Source organism: Lithobates pipiens, unplaced genomic scaffold, assembly GCF_037356315.1.
Source record: "Lithobates pipiens isolate NorthernLeopardFrog02 unplaced genomic scaffold, aLitPip1_a1.2 Scaffold_3, whole genome shotgun sequence".
NCBI lineage: Eukaryota > Metazoa > Chordata > Amphibia > Anura > Ranidae > Lithobates > Lithobates pipiens.
In genome coordinates, this window is record NW_027507790.1 from 48,625,334 (window position 1) to 48,646,462 (window position 21,129).

Sequence of the window (21,129 nt, forward strand, 5' to 3'; positions counted from 1 at the left end):
AGCCCCCCCCCCTTTTTTTGAATTGAGAATCAGTGATCTGTACCGATCACTGACTTTGTCCATTCATAACTGTGGCGTATACTAAACTGTGTTTACTATGTTTCAGTTTATGAATGGATAGAAAGCTCTTTACAGAGCTATTACTGTCCATTCATTGTATGTAGCTGAGGCTGCAGAGGAGATTGGGGGCTGCTTCCTCAGTCTTCCTCTTTGTCTCAAAGGTGGAACATCATAGATATCATCTCTGATATCTCACCAAAGTCCCCCAAGGGGGCTCCTAAAAATTTTTTAAAAAATAATAAAAAACGACTGATACCAGTGGCGGAACTACAGGGCTCACAAAGGTCATACCTGTGACCGGGCCCTGGAGTTCCACCACCGGACTCTGAGGGAAGGGCCACGGCTGGGGTTCAGGGGGACCCTTCATGGTTTCTTGCACCGGGACCTGAAGGTTCTAGTTATGCCACGGATATGGGCAAAAGGTAGATGAAGAAAATCTGAAAAAAAAACCCCAGAAGGGATAAGAAATATAATCAAAGAGCTGTGACCCATCATAACAGGAGGATGAGAATATTAAAGAAATATTCCAACAACTTCCAATACTGGCCTTGAGAAAACCATCCAACCTAATGCAGGCCATGCATGGGTCGAATTCCAAACAATTTGTTGATCAAAAATGTTGTGTGTTTTGTAAGGGCCGGTTCACACAGCGGGCGATGCGAGGCGACACGACTCGCCTCGCCTCGCAAGTTGCCCCCGTTCTGTACAATGGAACCGTTCTGAGAGGAGCGACTCGAGTCGCTCCGACTCAGAAAAAAGGTTCCTGTACTACTTCTGGGCGACTTCGGGGGCGACTTGCATTGACTTCTATACAGAAGTCCTCTGCAAGTCGCCGCTGAGGTCGCCGCAGGTCGCGGCGAGGCAAGTCGGAGACGCCTCGCCGCGCCTGCAGTGTGAACCGGCCCTTATCCGATGGTGCCATCATTGATTTAGAAATTTGATCAACTAAGCCTTTAATTTCACCTAATGTTGTTATGGAAAATAAAATTTGTGGCTGGGAATCTTATTTTCTTTCCAGGTCACAGCTCATGCACATTTCTTCTTCGATTATATTTCTTTCACGATTCTCCCATCATTGATTCTAAATTTGTTTGTTTTTCAAAAAATTTCCAACATGCCTAATCACTCAAATTCAAGGACACACGAAAATCGGCCATTGCTGCAGCCATACTTAGACACTTTTCACATCGAATCGCTGCTAAAACAGCGGCTAAAGTGCTGGTCGTTATTACGGTGCTTCAGCTACGCTTTTCAGGCGACCAGTTATGCAGCGCTTTAGAATTGCTTTTAAGGTGCTTTGGAAGCGCTGCCCATTCATTTCAATGGGCAGGGGCGTTTTTGGAGAGCTTTTTACAGTGCTCCAAACACGCCCCAAAGATGCTGCTTGCAGGTCTACCGCCATACAAGCGAATCGCCCCAGTGTGAAAGCACCCTTTCAAATTAATGGGAGGCAGGTTTCAAGTGCTATTTTTAGCGTTAAAACACCTGAAAAAAAACCCTGAAAAAACCCTAAAGGGGTTTAATGGTTGCAAATGATTATTCAAAGGTGTGATTTGCAAACGAAAACAGTTCAGTTGAAAGCACAAGCAACTGTGACAGTTTCTGTTCATGGCATGCCTTGAATGTACGGTAACTGTTTTGGGAAACTGTTAAATTGATGAGTTTAATTATGCTTTAAAAAGGACTTCATTCACACCAGCACTCCTATGTTTTGCTTTACTAAATGCAGAAGTGATCTGTGAAGCATAACATTTATGCACTCCACATTACATTTCCCTGTATTAAGATCCCTGGTGCCCAGCCTGCAGCCCTTTGGCACTTTTTGTGTGGCCCTCTGAACCCCTGCAGACACTAATCTGTGTTTCATTTTTACAGCAGTGATTTTTAGCAGTCTCATGCAATGTGTCTCCAGCCTATGACTGTCTCTTGCAGCAAGTCCTCAGTCTCTAACAACTATTATAATAATATTATAGCATGTTCACAGTCTCTGACAACCTCTTGAAAAATATACATATTCTCTGACATTTCTTGCATCCTGTCTGCAGTCTCTGACCATCTTGTGTATTATTCCCATAGTCTCTGACATCTCTAATATCATATCTGCAGTCTCTGACATTTCTTGCATCCTCTCTGCAGTCTCTGACCATCTTGTGTATTATTCCCATAGTCTTTGCCGTCTCTAATATCATATCTGCAGTCTCTGACATTTCTTGTATCCTGTTTGCAGTCTCTGAAAGCTCCCATATTACCATATATCTGCAGTCTCTGACATTTCTTGTATCCTGTCTGCAGTCTCTGAAAGCTCCCATATTACCATATATCTGCAGTCTCTGACCATCTTGTGTATTATTCCTATGGTCGCTGACATCTCTAATAACATATCTGCAGTGTCTGACCATGTGTTGTATCATGCCCATAGTCTCACTTAGGCTGAGTTTGCATAACATATGAATGTGACTGGCTTTCAATAAAGCCCGTTCACACATGTGCGGGGCAGCTGCGGTGTGGTTTTGAAAAGGGTCTTGTGCGTTTTTGGGTCTGAGTCAGGTGCAAATTTAGATAAAAATTTGCACCTGAACCGGTGAACAGAGACACTCCAGATTGCAAACCACATATGTGTAAACCCAGCCTAATTCATGTTGTGTGTCTGCTGTCTCCAACGCAGAATATGCACTGACTTTAAGGCCCCTTTCACACATGCGGACATTATGTCCGTATTTCATCCATCTGTTTGCGGATGAAATACGGACATACATGCATTCCTATGGGATAGCGGGTGTCTGCGGATGAACATCCACAGACACCCGCTATCGTCCGCCTCCTCAATTGTCCGATCCTGCAGACGGAGGAAAATCCTATTTTTCTATCCATCTGCAGAGCGGATCGGATGAACATGGACAGACGGTCCGTGCTCATCCGATCCCCCATAGAGGAGAGCGGAGAGCTGACAGGGCAGTCCCTGCACAGTGTGCAGGGACCGCCCTGTTATCCGCCGGCTCAGCGGGGATAAACGGAGCTATCCCCGCTGAGCAAGCGGATCATCACTTTTGTGATGTTGTGGGCTGCACTCCCATATCAACATAGTTGATCACGACTGGTTTAGATGCTTTTAGTGTTTAATTGGATCCTGGAATCATAGAGTTCTATTATCTCTAAAAGAAGATAACTGACCGCTCTTAAACACAGGTAAAACAGTGTGAATAGCACCATCGACAAATCCTTGCATGCAGTTATATGTGTTTAGAAATGTCCTCAAGTTAAAGATGTTTGAGAAAGAGGGTGGAGTAGACCAAGTTCTTACATTAGGAGATTGCCTTGCTGAAGGAGACAGCACTTCAGGTCAGGAGAGGAGGAATAGCAGTTTTAGGCTGCACACAGGGCTCCCGCCACAAAAATTGATTATTATTATGCATTAGTCTACAATAACTGGCTCCAGAGTTTTAGCCCATTTTTTTTTTTTTCAATCTTGAGGTAAACCAGATTTGACAACACTGAATACGCTATACAGGTAAAAAAAAGTCTTGGACCTAACTTTATTACATACAGGGCATGTGTGTTAAAAAGACCGCTTTGTTTTACCATGTACATGGTAACTCATTACTGTTTGGGCACCCAGAGATGCGTAATGTCCTACATTGAGTCACGTATCATTAAGAAACTGCACAATATACACCCCCCTTGATGTTCCAGAACACAATGAGAACCTATATTTTTACCTCTTCTAAGAGCCTTGTGTGTGTTTGGCCCTGTGATTTCTTGTGAATAATACTATATTCTGGTTCTGGCATCTATTTTGAAATACTACTGTAGCTTTACTTGGCTCCCATGTATTTTACATTCAGTTTAGATCAGTTGATGACCGTGGCATTTTTTGCCTTTAGCCTTTGATGTAGAGACATTTGCCTCATGTACAGTTGTACGTTTATAGACCTTGATCTGGGTCTATTTTATGTATTGTCCTGCTGCTCCATCTGGGTTTGTGTCCATTAGGGTGTTCTGCCTCCTTGAAAGCATGGACATTGTTCTAATAAGTATTGATCTAGCTCCAGAAGAAGAGCATTTATTGGCGCAAAACTATTCGAGAAAGCTACGTATATTTTGAAAAGCAGTTCTGACACCATCTGAGTAAGCTTATGTGACCTATTTATGACTACCTATAGCACTTATTCTGCTTAGGTCACCATTTATGATATACCCTTTGGGTTATTTGCTTTACTCAGAATCTCCCTAGGTATCCCATTGTATTCTTGAAGCCCAGGTTTCTTGATGGATGGTGGACCAGGGAGAAGGTTTTAATCACTTTTGCACTTTTAGGCCTAATGTACACTTCTGCTACTAAACGGACGTCTAGGAGCAGTTGGGCATTTTTTTTTTCAACTGTTCCTGGACTGTCCTCTATGTTATCTTATCAGTACATGTAGGCCCCTTTCACACTGGGGCGGTGCGGGCGTCGGGAGTAAAGCTTTGCCGGCGGTATAGCCACACTGGCCCATTGATTTCAATGGGTAGGATCGGTGAATACACCGCTCCAAAGATGCGGCTAGCAGGACTTTTTTCACCATCCTGTTAGCACTCCGCCCCAGTGTGAAAGCCCTCTGGCTTTCACACTGGAGTGAAAGGGGCCGGTTTTTTCAGGAGCTACTTTTAGCGCTGTAGAGCCTCAAAACTGCCCCAGTGTGAAAGGGGCGGTACACTGGGGCGGGTCATTTATAGTAGTTTCTAGGCAGTTGAGTTTACAGGCTTTTTTTTGGAAAGCAAAAAAATGGGTTCAGAAGCTGAGTTTAGAGGCATTTCAAGCACCAAACGCTTCTTAACGTGGTAACTCGCATTCAGCCACATTTCGTTTACAGACGTTTTTATTTTTTGGCTATTTAAAAAAAAAAAAAAAAAAAAAACTTTTTTGAAAAGTTGTAGAATGCAGTCCACAGATGCATGTAACCCAAGCTTCATGAAAGTTTAATTCCCTTTTTATCCATAGAAAACAAAAACCATCAACTTCAGGCTCTCAAAAAAAGGATTTCCAACACACCGAAAAATCATTTTGTGCAATACCAAATACCTTCTGTGATCTAAAGCATTCTCTGCGGGGATAAAGTGTCACAAGTGACGGCTGCATAAGTTGTTTGGCTTTATCAGACTGTGTCTCCAGCTTTTCAATAAGTCAGGGAAATCCCTTTAACAGGTCATTTTTTGATGGGGCACTGTGCACCCTTCACCAAATTCTGCCCCAAAGACAGTACCAGGAAAACAAGTGTGCATATCATTAAAGAAACATGGAGGCTGCCATTGATGACCTTCTTGTGACAATCCCAGTTGTCTATGTGGGTAGATTAGTTACTTCTGAGTCACACACCCAGAACAAGCAAATGGTTGTCAGGGGAAAGTCAGAAATCCATATGTCTATGCTTGTACTGTGGTGATGACTAAGCATCAACAATAATGCCAGGTAATTAGCATTTTCAGAAAGAGCCGTTAACAATGGACAGCCTACATCTTGCTTTTATGACAAGTCCACTTTAAAATTTCCAGCTACAAGCTGTTGGGGAAACTGCTTTTCTAGTAAGTTTCCACTACATAAAATGTAGCTGGAAAACAACGTTATCATATATACATACTGGATGCTGAAAGCACAGCCACACCATTTCTTTTCTCCGCTGTTGTAAATTATTATTCATGTACAATTGTTCATCACATCGGTGTGGGAATGTTCCCTCTCAACGAATAGCCATATATTATTTTATGCATCCTTCATATACTTTAAACCAGTGTATAACCCCAAGCATTTATAAAAACACAAAAAAAAAAAGTTTTTTTGTACTTAAGGCAGCTAGCCAAATACAGTTTAGTTTACCATTTTGCCTGCAAAAGGATTTGTAATGTTGTTGTACCACTTACTGGTCTTGTGTTTTACCCGACCCTGGTAGTTACCAATGCACACGTTCCTGGAAAAATAGGCGTACTTAAGCAGGGGCTGTAGCAATCATCCACTGGAACCGAAGATAGTTAAGGCGGAAGAACAGCACAAGCACACAGTGAATCTCGAATATGAGTCCAAAGCTTTATTCATTGATCACATTGTTACAGCAAGAGCAATGTTTCAGAGCCTCGCATGACCCCTTCATCAGGCATGTGTCACATGCCTGATGAAGGGGTCCTGCAAGGCTCAAAAACTTTGCTTTTGCTGTAACAATGTGATCAAGGAATAAAGCTTTGGACTCGTATTCGAGATTCACTGTGTGCTTGTGACATTCTTCTGCAACCCTGGCAGTTGACACGCTCATCTAGTGGTTTGGCATTGCAGCTGCATGTCACCTCTCTACCTGTAGCTTGCTCGCTGGGCAATAAATTAGCATTACAATGCTTGCCTTATACACAAGGAGATGATCTAGAAAAGTAGCAAAGAGATCTTCCTAGCTGTACAGTGCAGTAGAGGTATGTACTTTACAAAAAGCAGCTGAACACATGACAGATCCTTTGGCAGGTAAAATAGTAAGCACACAATATTTCATACTATACCATTTATATTCAGTTGTGTATTTAGCTGGATGTCATTTCATTTTAAACAGGGTTTTTTTTTTTTTACCCCTATAAAGGGTGGTGAAGAATAAGAACTTGATTTCTGATCTGGACAAAGTATATAAAATGGCTTTGTTTACACGGGTGCTTTTTTTACAGCTTCTAAAGCACATCTTTCTCATTAACACAGAAAGGTGATAATCACAATTTTGAATGACTAAAGGCAGCACTGATGATAAAAGGATATTTTAGAGATGTTCTACATTGAAAAAAAATAACCATCCATTACCCGTTCACTGTATTTTTACATCTTTAAAAAAAATTAAAATAAAAAATAAAAAGATAGTGGCGTGCCAGTGTCATTCATTCATCTGCAACACACCATAGACTTTTCTTGTGCATGTGATGTGCCCTAAAATCTGCTTGTGTGATCCTAGCCTTTAAAGCTGAACTCCAAGAATGATCTTAATGGCATATTTCATCCCAGAGGGACCGCCTTGGAAGCTGGAAATCACTGTGGTAGTCTGCGCTACTACAACAATCCCTGTGATCTTCTGGGTCCTATGCTGAGCGACTGCCTCACTGCACACTTACCACAGGGCATGGCTGGCTTGGCACTGCAACTATTCACAGAATACCTTCTATTAATAAAAAAAATAAAAAAAAACAGCGTTCAAGGAATGGTTGTAGTGCTGAGTGACCCCGTGGTCAGTGTGCAGGACAGCTGCTCAACAGCGATCATTATAGTAGCGGCAAATATCACTCCGATTTCCAGGTTCCGCAGCAGACCCTCTGGTATGAGAAATGCATATTTACTTGGTTCAAGCTAGATCAATTTAATTATGCAATTATCAAACCTGGAGTTCAGATTTAAAAGAAAACCTGTGCTGAGACAAATATAAAGGCTCCCATTGCTGACCTTTTAAAAATGACAGCTACCTGGCTGTCTCTTCCAACAGTCAGTGGCTGTAAACAGATAAAGAAAACTGGTTTCCTACCAGTTCATGGTCAGGGATGCAAAAGTTGGAGTAGTCAATGCCAATTACCAGCCAAGATGCTAGTATTTTTAAAAGGAGCAGCATCCATATTTATCTTACCATAGGTTATCTAATAAAGAGGTTTTTTTGTTTGTTTTGTTTTTAATATACATAGAACACAATATTTCTTGGTGTGCACATAGTTTGCATGTACAGTGTTCCAATTATTGGAAAATGTAACAAAATAGTCCAGTCCCACTTGTCTGTAATAAGACAACCAGTGGAGGAGAAAACCTTCAAGTCAGCATTTATCATTATGGTTTTCAACCAACGCTTCAATTTATTTCATAGTTCATCATGCCTGGCTGCCCCTGGAGGGAGGCTTGGTTTGATGAACACACCTTCCATCACTTTCCAGTAGTTGTGAGCATTGGCATTTGTCATGCCATGCACTTCTCTCTGTCCTCTGATTGGATGACTGTACTGTTCGCCTGTAACGGTTAAATACGCGCTGGTTCCAACATGCTTGAAACGCACTGAGTCCTCACGTTCCCAAACACTGTCACCACACTGCACTGTCCAAGTGTCCAAGTCGTCTCCTTCCCCATTCTCTCCAAAGGCACTTACCTCCTGTAAATAAAAGAAATTATAAGTACAAACACACCACAAAGCTATTCCAATATTAGAACACCAAAAAATATTTTTGAAGTTGCTCATACATTCAGCTCTTCTCAGTCAATGTTTGCTAGAAATTATTGAAAACCTCCGATTAACAAGTACATACTGTATTTAAATGAAAAAAAAAAATGAAAATTAACTTCTCTTATTTGCAGTTGTAAACCCTCAAGGTTTTCACCTTAATGCATTCTATGTCTTAAGGTGAAAAACCTCCTGTGATGCAGCTGCCCCACAGAACCCCCCCCCCCCCCCACCCTTTAGTTACCTGAACCCGGTCTTTCCAGCAACAGGGACGAGGACACAAGCTCCAGCCAGTGCCTCAGGTCCTGATTGGATAGATTGATTGACAGCAGCGGGAGCCAATAGTTGCGCTGCTGTCAATCAAATCCAATGACATGGGAGCCAGGGGGCAGGGCCAAGACCTGCTGTCTGTGCCAATGGAAGCAGAACACGTGCCCACACGAATGCCCCGAGAGAGAACAGCTCTCCAACAGGGCACTCGAGAAAAGGAGGCGCCAGGAGCCACAAAAAGCTTTAAATACCCTTTAAATCTACCATTGTTCTATCTGCTTAAGAAGCACAAAAAGAAAAAATGCCTGCCGACTGTCAGAAATTCAGCGCTGTCCTGTGCCCTCTGTACACGTACTATGTTATTTCAAGACCTCTGAGTTCTTATTTTTGAGTTTAGCAAAATACCCAAAAGGGCCGATATCCCTGAGTCTGCCAAAATGCTGTGTGTCGTCAACCTACAACAGGAGCAGAGTACTTCTGAAACATAAACGGGTATTTTTCTGTACTTGCAGGGTCTTCAAATGGACAAAATGCAATTAAACAGGCATGCATTGCAGAAATGTACTGCATTTTTTGTTTTTCTTTGATATAAGCTTCATGGCAGTGCAAACTGATGTAACCCAGACTATCCAATCAGATTTCAGTTCACCAATCAGTAAGGCATAAAATATTATAATTGCTGAGTTACAGAATTTTGTTGCCTTATCAGCAAAGCCTGTTATTATAATATCTTTACCTTGTCAAGGTGAACCTGCATCATATCCACTGATTCTTGAATGCCATTCTTTACAATAACCAGGTAGCTGTAAGCAGGGCTGCTGTTAGAAATTATGGGGTCCCATCCAACCTTTCTGATGGGGCTCCCCCCAACCCCGAAGTGCAACATAAAAGACTATTTGCCTATGCCCTGAATATTAAAAAAAAGTCCCTATTCTGCTCCCACCTCCTGGGTCCCTCTGTTGACATGATGGGCAGCAGGGAAATGTAATTTAAGTCCCGGTAAGCAAGTAAGAGTGTGTGGCCTAGTAAAATCCATTTATTCATTTAGGCAGAAATGAGCAATAAAGCTGCCCGGGACCCACTGTTTAGCGTATGAGGCCTGGACCCAACACAACAGGATCAGGTGTACTGCCTTATCAGCGGCTCTGGCTATAAACCAGGTCTATAAAAAAATAAAAAAGGGGGGAAAAGATCACTTTCTTACTCCATCCATAGTGGAAATATGTTCTTCTCCTCTGTTCTGTCAGTCAGCTGCTTAGAAGTTCCAGAGTAGAGTACTCTTAGGTTTTACTATATAGGACCAGTTCACCCTTTTGATCCTGCCACTAGCAAGAATGTGCAAATGAGGCAGGATGGTGAAACTTTTTCTGTTTGCACGCGTTACTACCTTTCTGGCTGGATGAGCGACATGTCACTCTTGTGCTGGCAACTAACATGGGATAGCAGTCAGCAGTACCTAAAATACAATAAAACATAAATAACCTTGTTTTGGATAAAATATTTGGCTGCAGCCATTATTATTGGCTTTAATAAATAGGTAAAGTTTATAATTTAACCACTTGCCGACCAGCCGCTGCCATTATACTGCGGCAGGTCGGCACGTTCCCACGAGCCGTCGTAGCTGTGCTTCGGCTCCTTTAAGCAGGATAGCAGGCACGCGCCCACTGCACTGTGGGGTGGCCGATGACCACGAGTGATCGCGGGCACAAGAGGCAGAACAGGGACGTGTGTGCGTGCGCACACACACACACACACACACACACACACAAGCCAGAAATCGTGAGTTCCTAATATCTAGGAACCACGATTTGTCATCCCCTCTAGTCAGTCCACTCCCCCTACAGTTAAAACACACAGTCAGGGAACAGTTAAACCCCTGATCTCCCTTAGTGTTAACCCCTTCCCTGCCAATGACATTTATACAGTAATCAGTGCATTTTTTATAGCACCGATTGATGTATAAATTGTCAATCGTCCCAAAAATGTGACAAAAGTGACCAATGTGTCTGCCGTAATGTTGCAGTCACGATAGAAAATAAAAATAAAATTCTAATAATACTACTACAAAATTCCATAAATCTATCCCCCATTTTGTAGACACTATAAATTTTGCGCAAACCAATCAATATACGTTTATTGTTATTATTCCCAAAAATACGTAGGAGAATACATATCGGCCTAAACTGAGAAAAAAAAATTGGGGATATTTAATATAGCAAAAAAGTACAAAATATTGTGTTTTATTCAAAAATTGGTGCTTTTTTTTGTTTATAGCACAAAAAATTAAAACCGCAGAGAAGATCAAATACCACCAAAAGAAAGCTATTTGTGGGGGGGGGGTTGGAGATAGATGTCAATTTTGTTTGGGCACGACCGAGCAATGGTCAGTTAAAGCGATGCAGTGTCGTATAGCAAAAAAAAATGCTCTGGTCATTGAGCAGCCAAATCTTCCAGGGCTGAAGTGGTTAAAACACATAAAACAGCTCGGCCACTACGACTCAAGCTGTACAATCAAGTAATAGGGGAATCTCCCCACTTTCAAACATATAACACATCATAAAAAAATAAAAATAAGTATTATCTCATTAACTTTTTCTCAAAATAAACTATCCCTCTTAAAAAGGTGACACTAGCCACATAATACATTAGCCGTGACTTAGGGAGGGAACACCACAGCTTGCTGCTACTGAGGCAACTGGACCTCTGAGGCACGGAACCCCCTTTTTATCTAAATTCTTCTCACAGATCCCCTTAAACTGCCTCAATACATTGGTACCCTACCTTTCCAGAGGTCAAGAGCCAATGGGAGGCTTTCCCGCATTTTTTTGAACCAAGGGGAATACTTGAAAACCCCACTGCCGCAATTCCATGAGGGAAGGGGGGGGGCTTAAAGCGGTCAACCCCCCCACCCCCTTTTCCTTTCATTCTGCATTCATAGCAGTGAGGGAGCACCGCTTTGCTCAAGCCGACAGAGGGCCAAAACACATTCAAGCAATTTAAGTGTTTTCATTGTAGCAACGTCACCGGTGACAACTCAGGATCACTAATGTGACTATGCCTTTAGGGATTGCATTAGGAGCAAGGTGGTGATGCACCCTCTGCTCTTGGTGAAAACAAATCACAGCACCCGTTTTGTATACCTATCACAATCAAACTGTCACAAGGAGTTGTAATGGCCATACATATTAAAGGGCAGTTGGATAAGCAGGTATGAACCCACAGACTAAGGCCCCTTTCACACTGGGGCGTCAACGGTAAAGCACCGATATTTTTAGCCGAGCTTTACCGTTGTTTTTGTGGGGGTTTTTAAGCCACTAGCGGGGCAGTTTTAACCTCTGCTAGCAGCCAGGGTTAAAACTACCCGCAAAGCACCACTTCAGTGGCGTTTCAGCAGCAGTGCCCATTCATTTCAATGGGCACGAGTGGTTTGTGAGCTGTGTATACCGCGCTCCAAAGATGCTGCTTGCAGGAGTTTATCGTCCTGCAAGCGCACCGCCCCAGTGTGGCTTTCACACTGGAGAGACAGGAGAGGTGCAATACAGGCGCCATTTTTAATGCTGTAGCGCCTGTACAGCGACAGTGTGAAAGGGGCCTTAAGAAATTCTACATACATTCCCATACAGACATACGGTTCTAGCAAAACAGCCAAAATGATCTAGATGCCAGATTTAATCTGATATGCTCTGAGACTACTACTATCTGTAACTGGTGGTAAAGTTGTCCATTTTCAATATACATATTATAAACCTGAGATGCTATTGCTCTGCATTTCCTTTTACATAAACTTGGCATAACTTGTATAATAAAAATGTAAAAAAGGGTATCCAGTATGACTGATTGCATTTCCCCAGATTGGTTAACCAGCACCAGGCCATAAATACAAGGACTGTTTTAAAATAGTGGCTATATAGAGTGATGTTTATTTTGTGTCTGGGCTTTACTACCCCAAAGTGGATGCTAGTCAGTATTAAAGGAGAAGTCCGGCCTGAGCTTTTAGTCTGGGCTTCTCCTCTGGGTCACAGGAGTGCAAGTGGTCTGAAGTCTGCTCTCTGCTGAGGTCACTGCAATCATTCGAGGCAGCTCGTCATCCCAACTTCCAAGTCTGGATCCGCCAGCTGCCTTGATTGATGGCAGTATCAGTGAGCTGCTGAGATGGCCGCTCCCTGCCCCTCCACAGCTCAGCACTCCAATGAGCGTGGAGAAGCAGAGCAGAGAGGAAAGACACTGACAGTTAGCAGCTCTCCTTTTGGGGATGTGAAAACTGAGCCATTGGCGACGTTCGGTTGCTCGGTTCTAAGTGCAGAGACGGAGGGGGACAGCTGCAGCATTGGTCTGATGCGCCATCCACATAAGCAAATATTAATCTAAAAATAAAAAAAATAAAAAAAAATCCCATACTTCTCTTTTAATCCTAGCACTAAATGTGCAGTAAAGAGGAAAGGGCACCCTTTATCAAAAAACAAAGGTTTTTAAGAAAGCGAAATTACACATCTCTTGCTCTGCTGATCAGATGCTGTTGTGATGGGAAATCATAAAGAGACAGGCATGGCTAATGTCACAGCTTAAAGTGGTTGTAAACCCTTTACAACCAACTTTGACCTACAGGTAAGCCTAGAATAAATTAAGGCTTACCTGTAGGTCCAAGAAATATACAGTTTAGGAGATATTTACCCGAAGACAGCCACCGCTGTCTACGGCGCGCAGGTGCACTGGGCAGGCCGCGGCGATATGCCGCAAGTGTCGGCTCCCACGCGCATGCGCAGGAGTGACATCATCGCTGCTCCGGCAAATCACAGCGCCGGAGCAGCGAGACCCGGAAGTCACTCCAGGATCCATGGCAGCAGCGGACATGAAGACGGAGGACCGCTTTGGGGGCTTCGTTCTCAGGTAAAGTTATTCATAATGAGCTAGTATGCTATTCATTCTAGCTCATTATACCTTTGCCTTACAGGGTGTTTTTTTTGTTTTGTTTTTTGTTTTTTCCAGCCTTTACTTCCTCTTTAAACTCTTGAGTTTCAGAAGATTTTACCCCTTCATAGCCAGAGCATTTTTTGCTATTCGGCACTGCGTTACTTTAACTGGCAATTGCGCGATTGTAATATATAAAGAATTCACAGAAATAGAGTTTTCTTTTGGTTGTAACTAAACATCACTGGTTTCATTTTTTTATTTTTTTATATAAAAAAGGTAAAAAAAGCTCCCACTCACAAGTATGCATCATGAGCTGCCCATGACATTCTTAGTTACTGTGCTGAGAATGTACTTGTGGACACATATGCAGCTTCTGGGAATTATGCCTACGCTTCTAGTTGCAACAGTTCACGTGTCTCCCGATTTAATCTTAAGGCCCGTACACACGGTCGGACTTTTTGACAACAAACATGCAAATTAGCAGTTTTGGAGCAACATCCGACTGTGTGTACGCTCCATCGGACAAACTTTTTCTGTTTTCATCGGACTTTTGTTGGCTGTGCGAACGGACAAACTTTCTGGCAACAAAAGTCCGATGGAGCAAAGTCCGACCGTGTGTACGCAAAAGCATCGGACTTTTGTACAAGGTACAAACATGCATGCTCAGAACTTATGCAAACGATCAGACTACAATACAGAAGTTGACCAAAGGTGGCGCTGGAGTCATTGAACGTCCTCTTTTGATGTGGCGTCCGTACGTTGTGACGTCACCACGTTCGTGTTTGTTGTCAAAAAGTCCGACCGTGTGTATGCAATACAAACTTGTGGACCACGCCCTTTGTACAAAAGTCCACGGAAAAGTTTGTACAAGTCCGACCGTGTGTATGAGGCTTTACCTGGTTGTTTGAGAGAGGGGATGAGAAATGGTGCGAGTGTAAGTTCTTGCCCGTATTCACATGGGTAAGTCGAATGGTTTGGCCACACTTTATTGGCTCTCCACGGGGGCAGTCATCATTCACCTTTCCCCTTATCCTCCAGTAGCTGTTAGCATCATCTGACGATTCCACACCGGTGACAGATTGTTGGCCACTTCCTAAAAAGGGAAAAACAACATCAGTGGCATTATTCTGCTTGGTTTAAAAAAAAAAAAAAAAAAAAATTAAAAATTTAATTTGTAAGTGAAACTAAATTCATTGATTTACTGGTTTCCCAAAACAGTTAGACCCCCTTTCACACTGATCGGATTCCCCTGTTTTTTTTTGTTTTTTTTTTATTTATTTTTTAGGAGAACCTGATTGAATCAGCCATTGCTTTCTATGGAGCAACAGATGTCCGCCGACACCCATTGACATCCGACCACATCATGTCCACTAAATACCCATACGGATGGGGGGTGACAATCAGCAAGTGCACTCAACTTATTTGTTCGACCATGGCGAGGCCTGTTCTGAGTGGAACCTGTTCTGTTAAACCGCTGTATGGTCTTGGCCACCGTGCTGCAGCTCCGGGTCTTTGCAATCTTCTTATAGCCTAGGGGCCATCTTTATGTAGAGCAACATTCCTTTTTTTTCAGATCCTCAAAGAGTTCTTTGCAATGAGGTGCCATGTTGAACTTCCAGTGACCAGAGAGAGTGAGAGCGATAACACCACATTTAACACACCTGCTCGCCATTCACTCCCGAGACCTTGTAAAATGAATGAGTCACGCGACACCGGGGGGGGGGTCCAATTAGGCCCGATTTGTATATTTTCACTTAGGGGTGTACTCACTTTTGTTGCCAGTGGTTTACACATTATTGGCTTTGTGTTGAGTTATTTTGAGGTGCCAATGTACCAAGGTACCCAACTCACATTCATACATAATAGAGCCAATTTAGACAGGAAACAGTTAACCTACCTGCATGTCTTTGGAGTGTTGGAGGAAACCTGAGAACCCAAAGTTAACCCACACAGACACAGTGAGAACATGCAAACTCCAGGAAGGTAGTGTCCTGGTTGGGTTTTCATTACTGTTAGACAGAAGTGCTAAATACTTAGCCTCTGTGCTGCCTAACCTTTACATTTGAGAAATCCACCATCCATCTTAGCCTCAGTTTAATTTTCAGTGGTCACGGACCTGCATATGGGATCAATTAGCACACACCGATCATTTGATGGCTTGACAGTTCAGTTGAGAGCACAAGTAACTGACAGTTATAATTCACGGCATGGCATGCCTTGTAACAATTTAAAAAATTTAGAATCTCAGCCAGAACTTAATGGAGTTTGCATGTCCTTCCTTTGGGTTTCCTTCCATGCGCCAAAACATGCTGGTCCTTTAAAGTGACTGTAAATGTAAAAAAAAAAAAAAACCACACACACACACACACACACACACACACACACACACACACGTTATATACTTACCTGCTCTGTGCAGTGATTTGGACAGAGCAGCCCGGATCCTCCTCTTCTCGGGTCCCTTGCCGGCCCTCTGGGCCCCTCCCCCTTGCTGTGGGCACACTTGTGCACGCTCGTTCCGGAGTCGGTGCTCCATCAGATTTTGTAATAGAAGTGACGTTCCGTCACAGCCATCTTGGTACACCCCGCATTTGGCTGCAATATGCCTACAGTCTGAAGTCGCCAAGCGGACATCTTTTTACACCCACTGAAGTCTTGCATTTCACACTTATTTTTTACCACTAAGCTGAGCTTTGAGCTTATAGACGTGAAATACAGGATTTAGAAGTTTGCGACACTGTTTTGATGTTAAAAGTAGAAAAAAGAAAGAACTGCGCTAACCACGAATACCCAAATGTGAGTAGGGTATGTATATGTGCCAGACCCACGATATGGGTCTTAGTATCTTAATGTCTCCAAGACCACCTCCAAAATATAATGCAAACCATATACAAATAAGTGCAATTTAAATGCAAAAACAAACCATAAATACGTGTCAAGAGTGTGAGTTCCCCAAACACAATATGAGTAAATCAAACTCAGTGCATATACCTCTAAAAATAAAAAGTTAAAAAATAGAATAGAATATGAAGAAAAATATTTGCAATTTTTTTACATAAATGAAATATCAAGAAAAAAGATTATATTTAGAGACACCCTATATAATGTCCATATAGTCATATGTCAAAAAATAATAAAATGTCCATATAGTAAACAAACACCAGTGAAGTAAAGCTTCAAGTGGAGTGCAGCAGTGAAGGACGAACTTCAAACAGCTGAGTTATAAGTACACAAAATAAAATCTTCTCCAAAGATGTACTGTGCTTTTCCCAACACCAAATGAGTGAATTGGCTTCTTACCAGATCCAAGCGACCCCCCGTTACAGAGGGTCACCACAGGCGACAATAGTCAAAGGGTATCCGGATAGCGATTCCTCCTCAAGCGATCCTGAATCTTTCACGCGGTAGGGTTATGGCTGTTATTCCACATATCACTCCCAACTCAGCAAATGCATGTAGTCATAGGACACGCCCCCTGCCACACACCACACTCACGGGCCGCCGCTCTGTCTTTAAGATCTATCTGACCTGTCACCACATGTGGTGACAGGTCAGATAGATCTTAAAGACAGAGCGGCGGCCCGTGAGTGTGGTGTGTGGCAGGGGGCGTGTCCTATGACTACATGCATTTGCTGAGTTGGGAGTGATATGTGGAATAACAGCCATAACCCTACCGCGTGAAAGATTCAGGATCGCTTGAGGAGGAATCGCTATCCGGATACCCTTTGACTATTGTCGCCTGTGGTGACCCTCTGTAACGGGGGGTCGCTTGGATCTGGTAAGAAGCCAATTCACTCATTTGGTGTTGGGAAAAGCACAGTACATCTTTGGAGAAGATTTTATTTTGTGTACTTATAACTCAGCTGTTTGAAGTTCGTCCTTCACTGCTGCACTCCACTTGAAGCTTTACTTCACTGGTGTTTGTTTACTATATGGACATTTTATTATTTTTTGACATATGACTATATGGACATTATATAGGGTGTCTCTAAATATAATCTTTTTTCTTGATATTTCATTTATGTAAAAAAATTGCAAATATTTTTCTTCATATTCTATTCTATTTTTTAACTTTTTATTTTTAGAGGTATATGCACTGAGTTTGATTTACTCATATTGTGTTTGGGGAACTCACACTCTTGACACGTATTTATGGTTTGTTTTTGCATTTAAATTGCACTTATTTGTATATGGTTTGCATTATATTTTGGAGGTGGTCTTGGAGACATTAAGATACTATGACCCATATCGTGGGTCTGGCACATATACATACCCTACTCACATTTGGGTATTCGTGGTTAGCGCAGTTCTTTCTTTTTTCTATTTCTGTTTGGTGTATTCTTGGTGTACATTTTGAATTGCAGCTTCCGTTCAATACCATTTGTATTCCGTAGCGCAGTTTTTTTCCCTTTTTTTCGCTTCTGATGTTAAAAGTAGCAGTGTGTCAGATAAGCAAATGGGTGAGATCAGCAGGCTTACCACTGCTTTTAAAATTTAACATCAAAAAACAGTCAAGGACTTCTAAATCCTGTATCTCATGACATAAGTTTCGTTTAGCGGTAAAAAAGAAGTGTGAAACGCAAGACTTCAATGAGTGTAAAAAGATGTCTGCTTGGCGACGTCAGACTGTAGGCTTACTGTGGCTGAGTGCGGGGTGAACCAAGATGGCCATGACGGAATATCACTTCCATTACAGGGATTTGATGGGTTGCTCTCTGCATCAATAAGACACAGCTCAACCCTACCCCCTGCATCGCTGGCTGTGATTGACAGCAGCAGGAGCCAATGGCTGCTGCATCTCAGCCAATCAGGAGGGAGGGACCGTGGAGAGCCTCGTGCACATCACTGGATCGGTTTTAGGTAAGTATTAGGGGACTGAGGGGGGGAGCTGCACACTGAAGGGGTTTATTCCCTTCATGCATAGAATGTATGAAGGTAAAAAAACTTCAGGCTTTACTGCTCAGGATTTCTTTATCATACTCAGTAATAAAGGGACAAAAGTGACATTATGCACACAATAAAATAGGAAGTGAGATACAGGAAGTGAGAACACATCAAAGCCAAGCATGTGGCCGCTGACAGTTGCCAATCCTCCTAACCCTCTTGTATTGCAAGGGCACTGGTCTTTATTTCGTATAGCACTGCAAACACTGCTGGAGCTATAAAAATCCTGTGTGATAATAATACATTCAATTAGGCTCAAATCAGGTAGGCTCTAACACTACAAAGCTGATAGTAGATCTGATCGTCCCAAAACATTACAATTTGATTGTACAATCTACCAACAAATATGTAGTGGAGAGGCCTGCTGATTTGATACAAACTGATTGGACAATTTAGATCCGCAGATATTTGGTCAGGTGCAGGAAATGTAAAGTTGACTGTATGGACAGATTGTAGTGTGTACAGTGCTCCTCTAGACAATTGTACAGTAAGATTGTCCCGTGGACGGCGATCACACAGATTATTGTACCGTGGACGGCGATCAGATTGTACTGTGTATGGTCAGTGTATGCCCACCTCCAGCATACCATTTGCTGCCATTAGAAGTCACTGCACAGCCTCCTATGCTCTCTCAGAACACTGGAAAACGAAGGCAGCTGCTGATCGCCCAGAGTGCAATCCCCCCCATACACAGCGCCGGTATCCCTCACCTGAGCCGTATTTGACATCGTGGGAATGGAGCCGCACGTTGTGCCGAGTATTCAGCAGCTTCACCACCGATCCGCACGTCACATACTCCGCCTCCTCTTCGCTCCCCTGTGCCGGGCACCAGAGGCAGCACACACCGAGCAGCAGCAGCCTTATCCCCGCTGACAGCATCTCTTCCCCGGCAAGTCACTTCGGCTTCCCTGTAAATTCCCACAACACTGCCTACATAGCCAATCGCCTGCCGCCAGCAGAAGGAGGGCGGGCAGATCGGCCTCGCCCCGCCCACTAGAAGGCGGTACTACAATGAAGGACGGGAGAAGGAGGAATGCGCTGATTGGTAGATACGCTCTTCCGCTTTGTAAAGTTTATATGTTCGTCTTGTAGACACGAGGGAGGAAGAGATTGGTCCACGGTATAATTCATTCAGTCTGAGCCATCCAATGAGCGCTGAAGGAGTCGCGGCCGACCTGTCACTTGTATAGAGCGGACGCGCTAGTATTAACCCGGTCAGTGCCGGAGAGATGAGTGTTCAGGCTGGAGGGGGATCACCATGGCTGGAGTAGTGGGGGATATGGAGGCGTGATGATTGATGTACACCCTAGGGGAGGATACGTGTGCTACAATAGTGGGATCAGACATGGGATTGCATTGTCCTCCCCCAGACCACGGATAAGTGGTGCTTACTGCATATCAGTGTACAGAGCAGTCATCGGGGTATAATGGGATGGGCATAGAAATAGGAGGGCATTGGGAACACCATCTACAGGTTCATGGCGTTGGATTTCCTGCACATGGCATTCATATGGAACTTACATAAAAAAAAAAAAGCAAGCCCTTTAATTACCAGAAAGCACTGGACTGCACAGCCATCTGTAGAAATTAATAGCTATGGACTATAAGGCACAGAGCCAGAACAAGCATGCAGCCAGTGAAGGCAAAACTCCTAACCTGCCTACATGTGCAGTGCTTTGGTTCCCATTCAGATCTGTGCGATTTGTTGTGCTTTGAGGCATGACACAACGAATCCCATTAATATTAACTAAGCAATGGGCTACCGCATGCCCTGGCAAAGGTGCGAGTGCTTCTTTTGGTTCAGGATCGGATCGCATTAGTGTTTACACCCATGTGATCTGATTCTGGTGCAGCCAGAAAAAAGGGACCATACCGAATAACGGCTCATCGCACTGCTGAAGAATCACATGTGATTTGAACAGGAATGTGGTGCGATAGTGACCCGGTGTCTTGTCGAATACTGTCCCCCGTCGGATAGTGTCCGTCCTGTACTGCGCTCACATAGTACGGAGGACAATGGAGACGCCGAAAGTATCCAAAGATGAACGGCGCCTGTGCACTTAATAGTACCTTCTGCCCTCAGTCCAGGTTCAATCCCCACCATCCATGTGGACATAGAGCTAGAATAAAAATTTGCCGTGCGCATCGAGGCCGTGCCCTTTTACAAAGTGCTGTTTTACATCATCTATGTCCACTTGGATGGGGGGCTTGAACCTGGACTGAGGGTAGAAGGTACTATTAAGTGCGCCTTTCATCTTCGGAGACTTTCTTGTCCTCCTTACTGCGCAAGTGCCACGCCTGCGCAGTACAGGGCGGACACTATCCGATGGGGGGGACACTTCTCAGCAGAACCCCAGCACTAAAACGGAACCACCACAAGTCAAATAAGTTACCTCTATTGCTGACTATCCTATGCCCAGATTGCTGCTATTTGCTGTACAAATCCTAGCTACTGTACATTTAATTGGATACTACACACAGCGTTGTTTTTCCAGCGCTGCAACTGAAAGCTCTAGGTTTTGTAGAGTGAATAGATCCTGTCATTCACCCTCCCTTTCCTCTTCCATTCATTCACAAAAGCTTTATATTCATCTATATGCATGTACCTGCACTTACAGTGGATATCTGTGGTTAGTGGCACATGTCTACCCTTGGACGTAGATAGATTTCTTCCAGGGGTGGACATTTTATATTGTTCACAGCGGCGTAGAATTGCAGCTCCTGTCAACTTGTCATTCAGTTACAGGTTGAG

At 43.3% G+C, this 21,129-nt stretch overlaps 1 protein-coding gene across 1 annotated transcript; it reads right to left on the bottom strand.

Annotated features, from left to right (window-relative positions):
* Window positions 1–4,995: 4,995 nt before the first annotated feature.
* SDF2L1 (stromal cell derived factor 2 like 1) lies at window positions 4,996–19,322 on the bottom strand. Its single transcript, XM_077461637.1, has 3 exons — window positions 19,088–19,322; window positions 14,330–14,526; window positions 4,996–8,183 (listed from the first exon to the last, which is right to left on the bottom strand). Exons 1-3 carry the CDS (start codon window positions 19,254–19,256, stop codon window positions 7,899–7,901), a joined length of 651 nt encoding a protein of 216 aa, XP_077317763.1. The 5' UTR covers window positions 19,257–19,322; the 3' UTR covers window positions 4,996–7,898.
* Window positions 19,323–21,129: the final 1,807 nt, after the last annotated feature.